The sequence below is a fragment of the Prionailurus bengalensis genome, chromosome B4, assembly GCF_016509475.1.
Source record: "Prionailurus bengalensis isolate Pbe53 chromosome B4, Fcat_Pben_1.1_paternal_pri, whole genome shotgun sequence".
In the NCBI taxonomy this organism is placed as follows: domain Eukaryota; kingdom Metazoa; phylum Chordata; class Mammalia; order Carnivora; family Felidae; genus Prionailurus; species Prionailurus bengalensis.
Window position 1 is genome coordinate 134,992,905 of NC_057358.1, and position 14,178 is coordinate 135,007,082.

Genomic DNA, 14,178 nt, shown 5'->3' on the forward strand with positions numbered 1-14,178 from the left:
CGTCGGAATAAAGCGCTTGGTCGCGGCAGGTGCAAAGGCACAGAGGTTGTAAAATGCACTCTGCACTTGGGACAGTTCACGGCCCACGGCGAACCACCATTTCCGCCTTTGCAAGGGGCTTGCTAGGAACGCGACTTGAATGATCGAGACTCCTCCGGGCCCCAGTGCTGGGGGCCAGGTTTGATTCTACCCGCTCTCCTAGGCAGGCTGGGCGGGGGAGCAGCTGGGAAGATGACGTAATGTGCTCACAGCGCGCTCCGGGGGCGACCCGCAAGCGGGGGCGGAGGGTGTTAACCCTTCCACCCCCAACCGGTGGATGGACTAGCTTGCAGAGGCAAATCCAACCGAAAATGGAGCGGCGCCTTTAAACAAGGGGAGTAAGGTTGGGCTGAGGACCCGGAGCCTTCACTTCGCATTTGCTACGAGCCCTCGCGGGGCGGGGCCTCGCTATGCAAATCTGAGCTGCTGATCGATGACGCGCCATCACCCCACGCGCCGCTTCGCGCGCTGATTGGCCACGACGAGCCTGGTCCCATTGACAACAAACAAGGGGGCGCGCGGCCTGGAGGCGGGGCCGCAGAGGGCGCGGGTTGGGGCGGGGGAATCCCGCCCCGCCCCTCCCGCGCGGCGCAAACATGGCGGCGGCTGGCACCGGCCGGTGAGGCGGTACCGGGAGGGGGCTGTTGGGTGTCATGGGCGGTGGCGGTGGCACCGCCCCCGCGTCTCCCTGAGCGGGACGGTAGGGGGGCCTCCGCGCCGAGCCGGGCGATGGACGAGAGTGGCGAGCTGGGAGGTCTGGAGACCATGGAGACGCTCACTGAGCTGGGCGACGAGCTGACCCTGGGGGACATCGACGGTGAGTGGTAGGTGGGTGGGTGGGAGTGCGGGGGCGCGCGGGGAGGAAGGGGTTACGGCAGCGCGCGGGTGCGCGTGCGCCCACCCCCCGCAGCCCTGGCTCGCGCGGGAAGCATCGGCACGCGCGGTCGGCCCGGCGGAACCCAACCCTTCGGAGTGCTGCGGGTTTGGGTCCCCGCCCGGCCGCTCGGTTCTGCGGTGCCGCGTGTCCGGAAGCGGAGCGGGGGTCGTGGGGCCGGGGGCGCGGAGCTGGGGGCCTCGCGAGCGCCCTGCGGGAGCAGCCCGAGGAGAGCGCGCGGCCGCCGCCTCCCTCGCGCGCCTACACGCGCGGCGCCAGGTCCCGCTCTCCCGTTGCCCGCAGCTCCGCGTCGCACCTGTCACTCCCCGCCCGGCCGCGGGGGCGGCTTTGGGATTACCGAAACAGGGTCCCCAGGCTCCGCGCGCTCCTCTCTGGCCCTCCGGGGGGTGACTTGCGGCCGGGTCACTTGGCGCTCTGGGAAACTTTGGGCAGGGAGCTCCTGCGGAAGCAAGTTGCTGATGAAAGCGAGCGGTGGCGGCAGAGTATGGACGCTTCTCTCCGGGATGGAGACTCGGGCGCTCCTGCTATCGCGCTGCAGAGGGAATTGAGCAGCAAGAATTTTGAGTTGTGGCCCTTCGGGGACAGGCTGGGGAGCGGGTAGCCTTTGTTCCGGCGACCTTAACAGCGGAGTGGAAGAGCTGGTAGGAGCCCAGGGGATTCTCTCTTGCAATGCTCTCATTTTGTGACCATGGAAACCCAAAGTTTGGAGAAGGTCAGTTACTTGCCCAAGGTCTACCAGCTGGTTATAGAGCCCAGTTCCTGAGCCAGTGTCACTATAGCAGGCTTGCATCTGACACTTGGGAGTGAGGAGTCCAATGAATAGGTTAATAACCATAATAATAACTCTCAGTAGTTGGGCTCTTCTGATAGTCCCCAAATTCTTTATATAATTTCACTTATGCCTCCCTACAGTCCCATGGTAGACAGAGGCCAGATGTTTACTTGTACAAGGTCGCTAACCTTAAATTGTCCAGAACCCATGGTCTTAAGCAGTAACTCAAGTGCATTGTGCTCGTGAGTTTTATAAAGTCCTGTCATGTCCAGGATTTCACTACAGTCTTGCCCGCAGAAAAGACAGCTACATCCCTGTTGTACAGATGAAGAAACTGAGGCGCAGAGAATTCTCTTCTAGGGGAAGAGATAAGTGACAGCAGTTAATTGAAAAGAATGTATTCCCATTTTGCTTCTGTAACATTTAACTCCTTGGCTTGTCCTTGCCTTCTGTTTCTGGTCATTCTGGCAGTGAGCTAAGACCCTTAATTGAAGCCCCAAGTCTTACCACAGATTTCCCCCCGAAGTGCTCCTAAATACGGAGATGTGTTAACAAATGCAGGAGAGAGGTTCTTGAACTTAAGAAGCACAGCTAACATGTTTTGAGCATGTATGTGCCAGACACTGTGTTAAGCACTCATACACATGAATGTTCTCAATCCTTAACAACAGTTTCATCAGGTAGAGACATCTGTTTTACTACTCTCATCCCCTTTCAGAGATCCTGAAACAGAGGCTCAAGGTGGTTCATTAACTTACCCAAGGTTACCCAGCCAGTAAGAAGTATGCCTAAGGCTGCCTACCAGCAAGCTCACCGGAAGAAATTCATGTGCATTTTGCCTTCTCATTCCATAACCAGTTCTTGTTTCTCTTAGTTTGTAATGTGTTCACTTATCTAATGGTCAAGTATTAACCTTTTCCCCGTAGATTTCTGAGTAAAATGTACATTCTGGAAACTAGTGCAGTGGTTCAGTGGCTTCACGGGTCCCCATACCAGATTTGGGAAAAAGTGACTCCCTGCCTTCAATTGGTCAACAAGTATTCAAGTGCCAGCTGTGGTTTCTGAGCTGTAGGGAACATGAAAGATAGGAAAGAAGATTTTATGGCCTCATGGAGCCTAAGAGGAATAACAGTAAAACTGTAATGCTCAGTATAGAATAGCTTACAGTTGCTCAGAGCAATAAGTGAAAGTCAACATTGAGGGAGCTGGTCAAGGCTGGCATACCAGGAAGACCACTCCAAGGAGGTGGACTTTGACCAGGTTTTGGAGCACAAGAAGGGTTGGGCAGGCTGAAGGCCAGTGGTCTGCAGTTACAAATATTCCTGAATTCTTATGCATCCGTTCCCCCTCCAGAAGTTCAGCTCCATGAGTGCCTGGTCCTTCTGTTTCCTTCACGCTGTATTTCTAGCACTTAGAATTAAGTATTTGTGGACTACCTGAATGAATCTAGTGACCTTGGGCTGGGCAGGATTCTAAGTTGTACTAGACACAGCCTTTGGGGTTGGGTTAGATCAGGGGTAACCTGCCCGTTGTTTCCAGAGCCAGTCAGGTAAGGAAGAAGAGACCATGAGAATGAATAAATATACTTTATGTGTGTGTTGGGGGGTGGTGTGCAGTTTGCATAGCTTGCAGCCTGGGGATTTCATGTCTGCCTCCTGGAAGACCAGTTGGGCAAGATCCTTCCCTGGGCAACCTCATCTGTGCTGTAATCTATGAGTGCCCTTCAAAGATGTGAGTCCATGGAGGCCACATCCATTCATTTATTCAGCACCTGTCTTGAGTGGCTCCTAAGTACCCCTATGATGGACAGAGTGTTGAGGATGGCTTTGAACAAGACATCCACGTTCTCTTCCCTCTCAGTGAACTTAAATTCTTGAGGGAAGAAACACAAGAGGAACAGATCACTTAAATGAATAGCTCTGGCAGGACACATGAAGAAAATAACACGGGCTCATGTTATACAGAATGACTAGGGCAGACTAATTTAGGTGAGGGAGGCCTCTTGGCAAAGGGATCTGCCATCTCTTTTTCAAGAGGTACCCAAGTCAGGATTTTTATGTGAAATGTCCACATTTCTAAATGGTGGCTCCAAGTGGTTGGTTGTTTTTTTTAAAGAAACATACTGTAGGCCCAACAAAGCATGATGTGTTAGTTGGTCTCCAGGGCCCCGTTCCACTGCAGGATGATCTGCTGTCCCAGGCCTCCGGTCCTCTGATGATAGAGTATCTAGGGCACTTTCTTTTATGGTGGATAGCCGCGTCATGAGAATGCGCCTCACGTGTTGTAATAAACCAGGTCTTCTGCAAAGGCAGAGAGGGGAGATATTTTTCCACCGGGATCAGGAAAGGCACAATGACAGAGGTGTCCTTCCCGTAAGACCCAAAAGGGTGGGTGGCAGAATCATGACCATCACATGGCTGCCTGAGAGATCAAGGATTACTAGTGAGTCCTTGGACCACGCGGTGTGTATAAGGCAACGGTAGAAGATAAGGTCTGAAAGGCGTGTTGGAGCCAAACTGGGGGGTCTTCATACCTGATGCACATGTTTTGTGGAATGTGGAGAGGGACCTGCTGAGGATTTTGAGCTAGGGGAATGACGCATCAATCACAGGTTTTAAGATAATTCAACTGTGGTGATGGGCAAGGAGGCGTGGAGTCAGGGAGCCCAGTTTAGGAGGGAATTGCAGCTATTCGGGTGTGAGGTGATGATACTAAGGGGGTGATGGGGTTTGGATAGGAAGTGGCCATTGTGCAAGATGGTGGACATAACAGGCTGGGGCCTCAGTGAAGGCCTTGCCCTGAAGGCAGAGTAGAGGTGGAATTCTATGATCCCATCAGGGCTTTGATCCTCCGGCATTGAGACGGTTCAGAAGCCAGCAGGAAGAGCTGGTTTGGGGGAGATGATAAACATTTGTCTTAAATGTGCAGTGGTTGAGGTGCTGGTGGGCGGGAGGTCATCCACTAGGAAATCAGGCCAGTTACCCAGGAAAAGGTCAAAGCTGGGGATGGAGATTGAAGAGTAGTCACTGTGGAGTTGAGGCGAGAGGTGAGAGAAGATAGAACTGGGAAGTCAGGTCAGGTGAGGAAAGTGTGATAGAAAACTGAAGGAAGGTGAACTTTTCAAGGAGTGGTTAGTGGATGCCAGGGATCATGCAGCAGAGGACAGCAGGGATGACGAGGCCATGAAAGGAGTCATGGGATTTGGCAGTTGGGAGGTCGGCCTTTGACAGAGAAGTCAGATGAAGGGGTCCAAGTCTAGATAAGCCAAAAAGAGGTCGGGAGTGAGTGGATGATGGCAAGCAGAGGCAGCTGTTTTCTTTGGAGAAGCGTCAAGAAACTTTTCAGTGAGCTGTTTTACTTTTTGTCCTTGTGGATTGGTCTGTTCTGAACACTTCACAGAAATGGAATATGTGGCCTCCTTCCCTTAGCATGGCTTTACGGTTCATCAGTGCTGCAGCAGAGTGTTCCCTTGTGTGGATACATCATGTTTTATTTGCCCATTCATCAGTTGACCAACATTTAGGCTGTTTCTACTTTTGAACTGTTATAAATGAAGCTGCTGTGAACATTTGTGGGCAGGAGTTTGTCTGGACATAGCCTTTTGTTTCTCGTGTGTGGATCCTCTACATTTTTTTTTATTTAAAAAAATTTTTTTTTTGTTTTTAACATTTATTCACCTTTGAGAGACAGAGAGAGACAGAGCGTGAGCAGGGGAGGGACAGAGAGAGAGGGAGATACAGAATCAGAAGCAGGCTCCAGGCTCTGAGCTGTCAGCACAGAACCCGGCGCGGGGCTTGAACCCATGAACGGCGAGACCATGACCTGAGCCAAAGTCGGACACTTAACCGACTGAGCCACCCAGGCGCCCCAATCCTCTACATTTTTTGTTGCTGTTTGTATTTTTCCTAGGCCCTGTAATAATACCAGTTATTCCCTTGCTTAACTTTCTGTGTTCTCTCAATGAATTCTGCCCTAGTTCTTGTGACAGCAACTCTCAATATGAAGTTAACTCCTTTTACCCCCTTGTCGCTCCCTCTTTTTTGCCCCATCTGATGTTTGTCTAGCTCCGGTGTCCCACACTTATCCTGGGATTACCTTAGTCATCACCCTGGGGAGTGATAATTGAAGCCACTGTTCCCTAGGTGGTATTTTTTCACTCATTTTGATGGAGCACATCCTCCAGCAGCGTCTTCAGAAAGAGTACATTAGAAGTAAATTTAGGGTGGGTGCGGGGGGCCTTGTCTGTCTTACAATATCTTTGTTCTACCCTCATGTCAATTTGATAGTTTGGATGAGTTTGGAATTTTAGGTTGGACCTAATTTTATATCAGAAGTTTGATGGGGCTCCTAGGTGACTCATCAGTTAAGCGTCTGTCTTCAGCTCGGTTCACGAGTTTGAGCCTCTCAATCTGGCTCTCTGCTGTCAGCTCAGAGCCTGGAGGCTGCTTCAGATTCTGTCTCCCTCTCTCTCTGCCCCTCCCCCGCTCGCACTTGGTCAGTCTCTCTCTCTCTCTCAAAAATAAAAACATTAAAAGAAATGAAAAAAGAAAAAGTTTCAAGGCATCGCCTGTCTTCTAGCTTCTGCTCATTGAGATCTGATACCAATTGATTCCCGATCCTTCATGTGCCAGCTGTTTTCTCCTCTGGAAGTTTGTAGGGTCTTGTCTTTATCCTGGGTGTTCTGAATTCCATGGCAATACCCACTGATGTGACTGAACTGTCAGTCGCTGTCTCTACTTCGTGGGCTCGGGTGGGGGTGGGGCTCACTGTGTCAGATACCCGCATTCATGCGGTCCTCCTGCTGGTAGCCCACGCGGTGCCCCAGCCTGCGGAGGAACTTCCTTCCTGTTCTGGAGCCTTTGGGTGGCACTGCTTTGTCCTCGGCTGTCTTCTCCCTGCGGTCAGTTCCATCTTTGAAAGAGACCCCGACACCAGCCGGCAGTGAAGGGGTACTCTGCAGAGGTGTTGGGTGAGCCCCCGGCCAGGGTGTCCGCATCTGGTGGGGAGTTTGGAGTGGCCAACCGGGTGAGCCAGGGGTGAGTGTTGGGAGGGTGTGGCCAACACCCCACTGGGAGGTGAGGAGAGGTATGGAAACCAAACACGTTTCTCTGGTGAGTCATACTTGGGGAAACTGCTCAGTGAGGTAAAGCACAGATCTACTTTTCTACCCCTGTGTATAGCTTTTTCAAGACAAACTTTGTTTTGACACTTGGGTACACATCACTGTGGTTAATGTCTGGGTTGAAAGTACAGCTGTTGCTCACAGCTTATTTATTTTCTACCCGGTTTTAGCTCCTGATCTGCTCCCATCCAGTTCCATTTCCTGGGATATAAAGTTTTCTGGGATCGCTCGCTCGAGCCACTGAACCAGTCTCCTTGGGTTTCTCCTCCCTCCCGGGTGTGTTTGGCTTTGCCCTTGACAAACGCTCTCACTCACACCCTTCGGCCTAATGTTCACTGAACAGTCTTTTCTGTTGTTCTCCTACTCAGCCCATGTATTGGCATTTTTTAAAAATATATTTTTGTATTTGTCTCCACTGGATCTCTTCTGTCCTCCATTTCATAGTTTAAAAAGTTCTTAAAAAACTTTATTCAACAAAGCGCGTTCTGATGATCAAATCGTCTGTCTGTATCTCCTGGATGCTGTCTGAGCTTGATTAACATGTGCACGAATTGTTACAACATTTTCACTGACGGGTTGCTAGATGTTGAAACAGTTTAGCTTTAGTAGAGGGATGATCCCGCCTAACCCCCCACCCTTCATCCCCCACCCCCCTGCACTGGCAGACCCTTGCATATCCATGTCCCTGCAGGACAATAAATACCATTGTCCTGAACACGACGAGCAAGTCACTCTGGAGTCAGTTCATTGGTGTGTATTTCCCAAAGAGAGCGCCGCGACACAAGGGGTGACAGCTCCTTCACCCTGCCAGCCGTAGCCCTTCTAATGTTTGAAACTCTCCAGTTGCTGTAAATTACTGTGATTACTGTGGTGATTGGGACTTAACCACTTGGAAAATATCTTTATTTTTTTGAAAAGGCAATACGTTCGTGTGGCAAAATTAAAAAATGTGAGAAAGGACTGTGAAGAGTCGTGTCCCTGCCCTGCTCCGATTTGCTTAGCACCCACCAGCCCCGCCTCCTCACAAGTAATTCATTCTTAAGTTTCTTTACCTTCTTCAAAACTTCCTTAATGCAAATATTAGCAGATAAGCATGGCTTTTAATATTTGCTCCCCTTTTTATCCCTACACAGATAGGGAGCATGCTACAAGCTTTGTTCTGCACCTTGCCTTTGTTGTTGTTGTGTTGTTGTTTTTTTTTTCTTTCACTTAACTACATATATCAGAGATCTTTCTAGTCTTCAGGGCTGCATGGTTTTCCATTGCGTAGATGTACTGCTGTGCTTTCATTCATCCAGTCCTTTTCTGATGGACGTTTCAGGGTGCTTCCAGTCCTACTATTAAAGACAATGCTGTGGTGACTAGCTTTGTACACTCGTCATTTTCACACACGTGTGGGTGTAAGCGCGGGAGAAAGGACCAGAAGCGGGATTGCTGGGTCGGAGTGGGGCTGGTGATGATCTCCATCACAGATGCCACAAGAGCCAAATGATGGAGAACATACAAAAGGAAGGGGCAGGAACTAACATTCTGTTCTGGCTCCACGCGTTTGTGGTTTTGAGAGACCCCGTGAAACTGCTGTCCACAGAAGACGTGCCAGCGTTTGCCCGCCACGGTGTGTAGGAGAGCGCCCGTGCCTGTCAGCTTCCCGCGTCTAGACTCTGGTCCCTTTATTCCGCCTGGCTTTGCCACACGGGTGCCAGTTTAGAGTTCACACCGTCCCTTCTCCCTCCCCCCACGATATACAGACCCCTCCGTCCTGGCCTCCCAGTGCCTCACTTTTCTGTATTCAGGACCACTGGACAGTGAGTAGCGACCAGCTTTCTGAACGATCCCTTCCTCTGCCTCACATGTTCCCTTTGCTTGCCTAGGACGCTCGTGGTTCAGACTGGCTGACACCTCTGCCGCCTCCATCTCGTTTGCTTGCTCTCTCTACTTTTCAAATTGCCCCTTAATGTACAGCAGTTCCTTATTTTCGGCTCTCTGCTTTGGGGGACTTGAAAACTGGTTTCTTGTTTTAGGTGGTTCCATTGGGACTTTCTTCTCTGCCTGCGCTCTCTTTCATGTAGTTTCTTGGCGGCAGCCCTTGCCGCCCCCGAAATTTCAGTGCGTCCTCTCTGAAAAAATTTTGGGGGCTTTCCATCACTATAAGTGGTGTTCTGGAAGTTGCTTCCTTTCACCATAATTCTCTTACGGCTACTTTTCACCCAAATCGGCGGGCATTTTAGGAAGTACCCTTTGTTAGGAATAGTTGTCTTCATAATACCTTCCTTTGAACCTTAAGTCATTGGTGTTCCCTAGGAGAATGTGATTCATCTTTTTCTTTATTAGTTATTGACTGTCCCTGCAGTCGCCTCTATTTTTCCATCCGTCACCAGGTTTTGAAATCACTGTGTCTGCAGCACCAGCTGTGGGCCCAGCAGCGTCTAGTCAGACCTGCAGTTCAGACCCTTACCTAGGGCCTGTGTTGAGCTGGGCTTTGGATACCGTGCAGGCAGGGTAAGCGAGGACCCTGCCCTCACACAGTGTGTATGGCCCTTTACCTGTGTTGTCTTCTAAAACATTGTTGCTTTAAAAAAATTTTTTTATGTTTATTTTTGAGAGAGAGACACAGAGCGTGAGCAGGGGAGGGGCAGAGAGAGAGACACACACACAGAATCTGAAGCAGGCTCCAGGCTCTGAGCTGTCAGCACAGAGTCCGAGGTGGGGCTTGAACCCACGAAGGGTGCGATCATGACCTGAGCCGAAGTCGGACACTCAACCGACTGAGCCACCCAAGCACCCCAAAATGTTGTTGCTTTTAATCCTGTCTCCTGATTCTGTGGAATGTACAGATGAGAAACCGAGGCCCAGATCACACAACTCGTAAGTGGTAGAAAGGTGACTTCAGTCCAGACGGGTCGAACTCCAAACCCCATGTACTTTCCTTGTGTCTTGTGCCAGCCACATCTCTGTCTGATGTGGCTTCCAAGTTGCAAACACAAGATGGTGTGTGGTGGGCTAAGGCCAGAGAGACCCGGGATCCTCTGCTCAGGTACACACTTGGTGACACGTGTTTACCAAGAGGGGTCTGCTCTGTGCTAGCGCTTCAAGTGACCTTCCCTGCGTCCTGCAGCACTTCTCTGAGCCTTCTTTTCTGCTGTATGGTGGGGACTGGGGACATCTATGTCACAGGTGCTCCAAGAATTAAGGGAGACAAAGCACATAAAGGGAAGAAGGCAGGAACTGACATTCTCCTTTGACTCTATCTGAGAATGAATAAGGAAGTTCACTTTGCAAGTTGACTTTTAGGACCAAAGGGCCTCTTTTTAGAATACGGTATTTTTGGGGCGCCTGGGTGGCGCAGTCGGTTAAGCGTCCGACTTCAGCCAGGTCACGATCTCGCGGTCCGTGAGTTCGAGCCCCGCGTCAGGCTCTGGGCTGATGGCTCAGAGCCTGGAGCCTGTTTCAGATTCTGTGTCTCCCTCTCTCTCTGCCCCTCCCCCGTTCATGCTCTGTCTCTCTCTGTCCCAAAAATAAATAAAAACATTTAAAAAAAAAAAAAAAAGAATACGGTATTTTTTCCTTTCGTAAGGGCTTTTGTAGGTGTGGTGGGCGGGACACAAAGGACTAGTCACAGAGTGCAGGGTAAAGTGTTGCACGTCTGGACCACAGTATTCAAGGGTTAAACTTGGTTGACTTGATGGAATTTTTTAAAGAGTAGCTAGATCCCAGAGCCTGGGCCACCAGGTAAGGCTCCCTGGGGAACGAACCTCTGTTTAGAAACTAATCCTAAACCATTGACTGGTTTGGAAACTGGAAAAGCAGAGCTCTTTCTGAATTCCTTAGGCCTTTGGAATTGCTAATGAATATGTGTCTAAATGTCCTTTATAATCTGGCTGCTGCATCTGGCCTGTGAAACTGGTCTGTTGGGTTCAGAGTCTGGTTTGGACCAGTGATGAAATCTCGACTGCTGAACCAGATGCAGAGCTACCTAAACTGGTGTCTGCTCAGTTCAGGCCCTCTCTATCCCACAGCAAAAGGGAAATCATGCTTCTTGCTAAGTGTGAAATTGATGGTGAAGCCTTATACTTTACAAAAGTCCTTCTGATACATCTGTCTTTCTAACAGTGCTGTGAGGTAGATGCTTCCTTTTTCTTCCCATTTTGCAGATGAGACATTGAGACCGATAAAATAATTTGCCCATGATTCCCCATGCTGATGGAGTCGGGAGTTGAATTTGGGCCTTCTAACGTGGGATCCCATATACTTTTCTGCCCCATGGGAATGAGGTGGGATGTGTCCTGACTCAGGAAAGCTGTCTAGGAACCCCTTCTGGTCAGAAGTTATTTTTAAAAAATTTAATACAGTTCTTAAAACGTGTTCAAACCAGTTCAGCATGAGTGAGTATCTATTATATTCCCAGCACAGCATTAGACTCTTGGGGTATTGGAGGTGAGTGAAACAGTCCCGACTTTCAGGGAGCTGACATCTAAACAACCAGACAATACAAAGTGAAATGCAACAGAGGCCATAACAGAGAAGCAAACTCCAAGTAGTGTTTTGAGCACTGAGGAAGGGAATTAGCAGTATCTTCACAGGGACTTTGACATTTGAGCTGAGATGTGAGGGAAGAATGAACAGAACTTTACAAGGGAAAAGTGTCATGATGTTCTTTTTGACAGAGTTAGACCAAACTTGGGAGTAATTTGGCATGTTCTGGGAACATGTGATTCACTGTGGGATCAAGGTTCTCAAACTGTAACGTGTCTAAGAACCCACCAGGGTGCACCTCCTGAGATCTGAGTGTGGGAAGTCTGGGATGGCGCCCAGGAGGGACACCTAACTAGTGGAAAGGTGGATCAGAGGAATTTTCTTGTGGAGGTACCTTATAAGCTGAGGTCTTCAGGCTAGATAAAGGGGCAGGAGAGAGGAGTCATATTCTAGGCCGAGGGAACAGCCCTTTGGAAAGGCATTTGGGTGTGTGGGTGATTTACAGACTACAATCTTGATAACTGTGTTTGTTATCTTTCTCAAACACGGTTTTGACCCGGTCCCTCCCTCTTGTGCTTCATTGTGCTCTGTATCAGTCTGGAGGCTGGGTGGTGAGCCGCAGAAACTGCGTCTGGCTAGCCTGAACAGAAAAGGAGTTTATTGGAAGGACAATGGTGCACGGACTGACCGGAAAGCTGCAGAGCCCGACTTGGAAAATGGGCCCGAACCAAGGGAGGCTCAGGAGCTAAGGATAGCCTTAGGGTAGCGTTAGGAGCTAAGGATAGCCCAGGGGCAACAGGGTTAGGACCCCACCGCGACAGTGATCTCTGACAGTTATCTCTGACGGGCTGCTGCTCTCCTGGGTCACTCCAGCAAGAGTCATGCTCCTGGTGCGGGTATGCATGAATCAGGGCTGCCTGGTGGGAAGCCTCACCTGCCACCAAGACCACTCACGGGGGTTCTCCGAAAGGAAGAGCAGGGTGCTGATGGGAGGGTTGGGTTGAATGATGGACAAACAACGAAAGTGGCCAGTGTCCACTGCATTTTCTGTGCCTCTCCTTGCCTCCAAAATAAGATCCAATGCCTTATGGTGCCCTTAAGGCCTTTTAGAACACGACTGTAAGCCGCTCCACTTCTCTACTCTGTTGCACATTCTCTGCCCTTCAGCAGCTTGCAGGGCATTTCCTGGTGGTGTGGTGGTTTTTCTCAGCCTGTTCCCTCTGTCTGCCATGACCTTCCTTCTCTCTTAACTCCTAAAACTCTTCATCCACTGCCTGCCATTGTGGATCAGTCCTTCCTCTACTCGCAGACAGCCTTTCCTTTCTTTTTTCTTTTTAAGTCTTTTTTATTCTTTAAGTAGGCTCCATGCCCAACGTGGGACCTGAACTCATGATCCCGAGACCAAGAGTCAGATGCTCCACCAACTGAGCCAGCCAGGCGCCCCCTCTGACAGCCCTCTCTTTGTGAGGCACTTGTCTGTTCTTGCCCTTGTCACAGTGGATGAGAGTTGGTTGGGTTTTCCCTTTGAGATGGGAAGGTGGGGAGGGAACCACACCCCTTTGGAATCCTTGCCCTGGGCTGGGACCCATGCTAGGTGCTCAGCATCCTCCAGCCCCCAGCAACATAGCACACAGTGTCTGTGGGTGCTGGGTGGGTGTTCATAGCACAACTTCATAATCTGCTTTGCAAGTATTTGTTTCGTCCTTAGTCTCAGGGAGGGCCGTGAGTGGAAGGATGGGATGGTGGGTTGTTGGGGTCTTTCACCTTTGCCTGACTGGTTTTAGAACTGAGCAAGGTTGAGATCCCCTGCTGTGGAGACTGTGCCCCCAGGAGAGTCGGGAGGGTGGTTCAGCTTGCACCTGACTTTGTTGACACTCGGTTGGTTATCTGGCACCATGAAGTGCGATGCCCTTGTCTTCTAGAACAGGACAATGCAGGATTGGTTCCTGGGAGTCTTGCTGTCCACATCTTGCTCACCTTTCAGTGTCTTGTTCCACGAGAGTGAAAGAACAGCGGTGCAGGGCGGGAGCAGGTGAAGACAGGAAATACAGGAAGACCTGAGATGACGCTCCTGCCCTTCCCGGGTGGAGGATGTGGGCTCTCATTCATGAGCGAAGGCACCTAATGAGCATCTGCCTGATGCCAGGGTCTGTTTGGTGACATCCATTCAATAATGGAGCCAAAGCATCTGTACAGTGTGGTGCCTGAGACTTGACCTCAAATTACAGCTCCACTACCTGCCGACTGGGTGACGTAGGACAAGTTCCTTAACCTCTCTGTGTCTCATTTTCGTTGTCAGTGCAGTGGAAGCGATAATGGTATCTGCCTCAAAGTGTTGTGAGATTAAATGAGGAAACTATGCAAAGCGCTTAACGCAATTGCTGACGCACAGTAAGAGCTTAGTAAATGTTAACAATTACTGTACTATTTTTATTATTGCTACTACTGATTGCCTCAAGATTTTTCTTATTCTCAGAGTCTAGTCCTGACCTCTTTCTAAGAGCAGACATTGCAAAGTCCTAAATGGAAAAAGAGGGACAGCCTTTCAAATGTGGGGTGCCAACAATCTGATGCCTCTAACTTGCCTAAGGATTAGGAGGCCTAGGTTCGCTGGCTGGGACCCAGGGTGGGGCTCTTGCATGGGTGGTGCGGCTGGCTGGCTTACTGACTGCAGCATTGTGAGGCCTGGGCCGTGAGGCGGGGCATCCATGATGAAGGACTTCCGGAGAGGAAGCCCCAAGGTGTGGTTGTTGGGGCAACTTCTGGTGCAGGGTGCTTGTGAAAGGAGCACAGTCTTTGGAAGAGGAAGAGGAGGAGGTTCCTACCTCACTGCCGCTCGCTTGCCCACCTGCCTGTGTGCAAAATCACCCCCTTTTT

At 50.3% G+C, this 14,178-nt stretch overlaps 1 protein-coding gene across 1 annotated transcript in view; it reads left to right on the forward strand.

Annotated features, from left to right (window-relative positions):
• Positions 1-448: 448 nt before the first annotated feature.
• The window catches only part of SREBF2 (sterol regulatory element binding transcription factor 2), a 57,777-nt gene continuing 44,047 nt past the window's right edge, over positions 449-14,178 (forward strand). The window contains 2 exon segments of the mRNA XM_043562744.1: positions 449-485; positions 488-856. Of these exon segments, the coding sequence (XP_043418679.1) occupies positions 473-485; positions 488-856 (382 nt within the window). The 5' untranslated portion in view covers positions 449-472.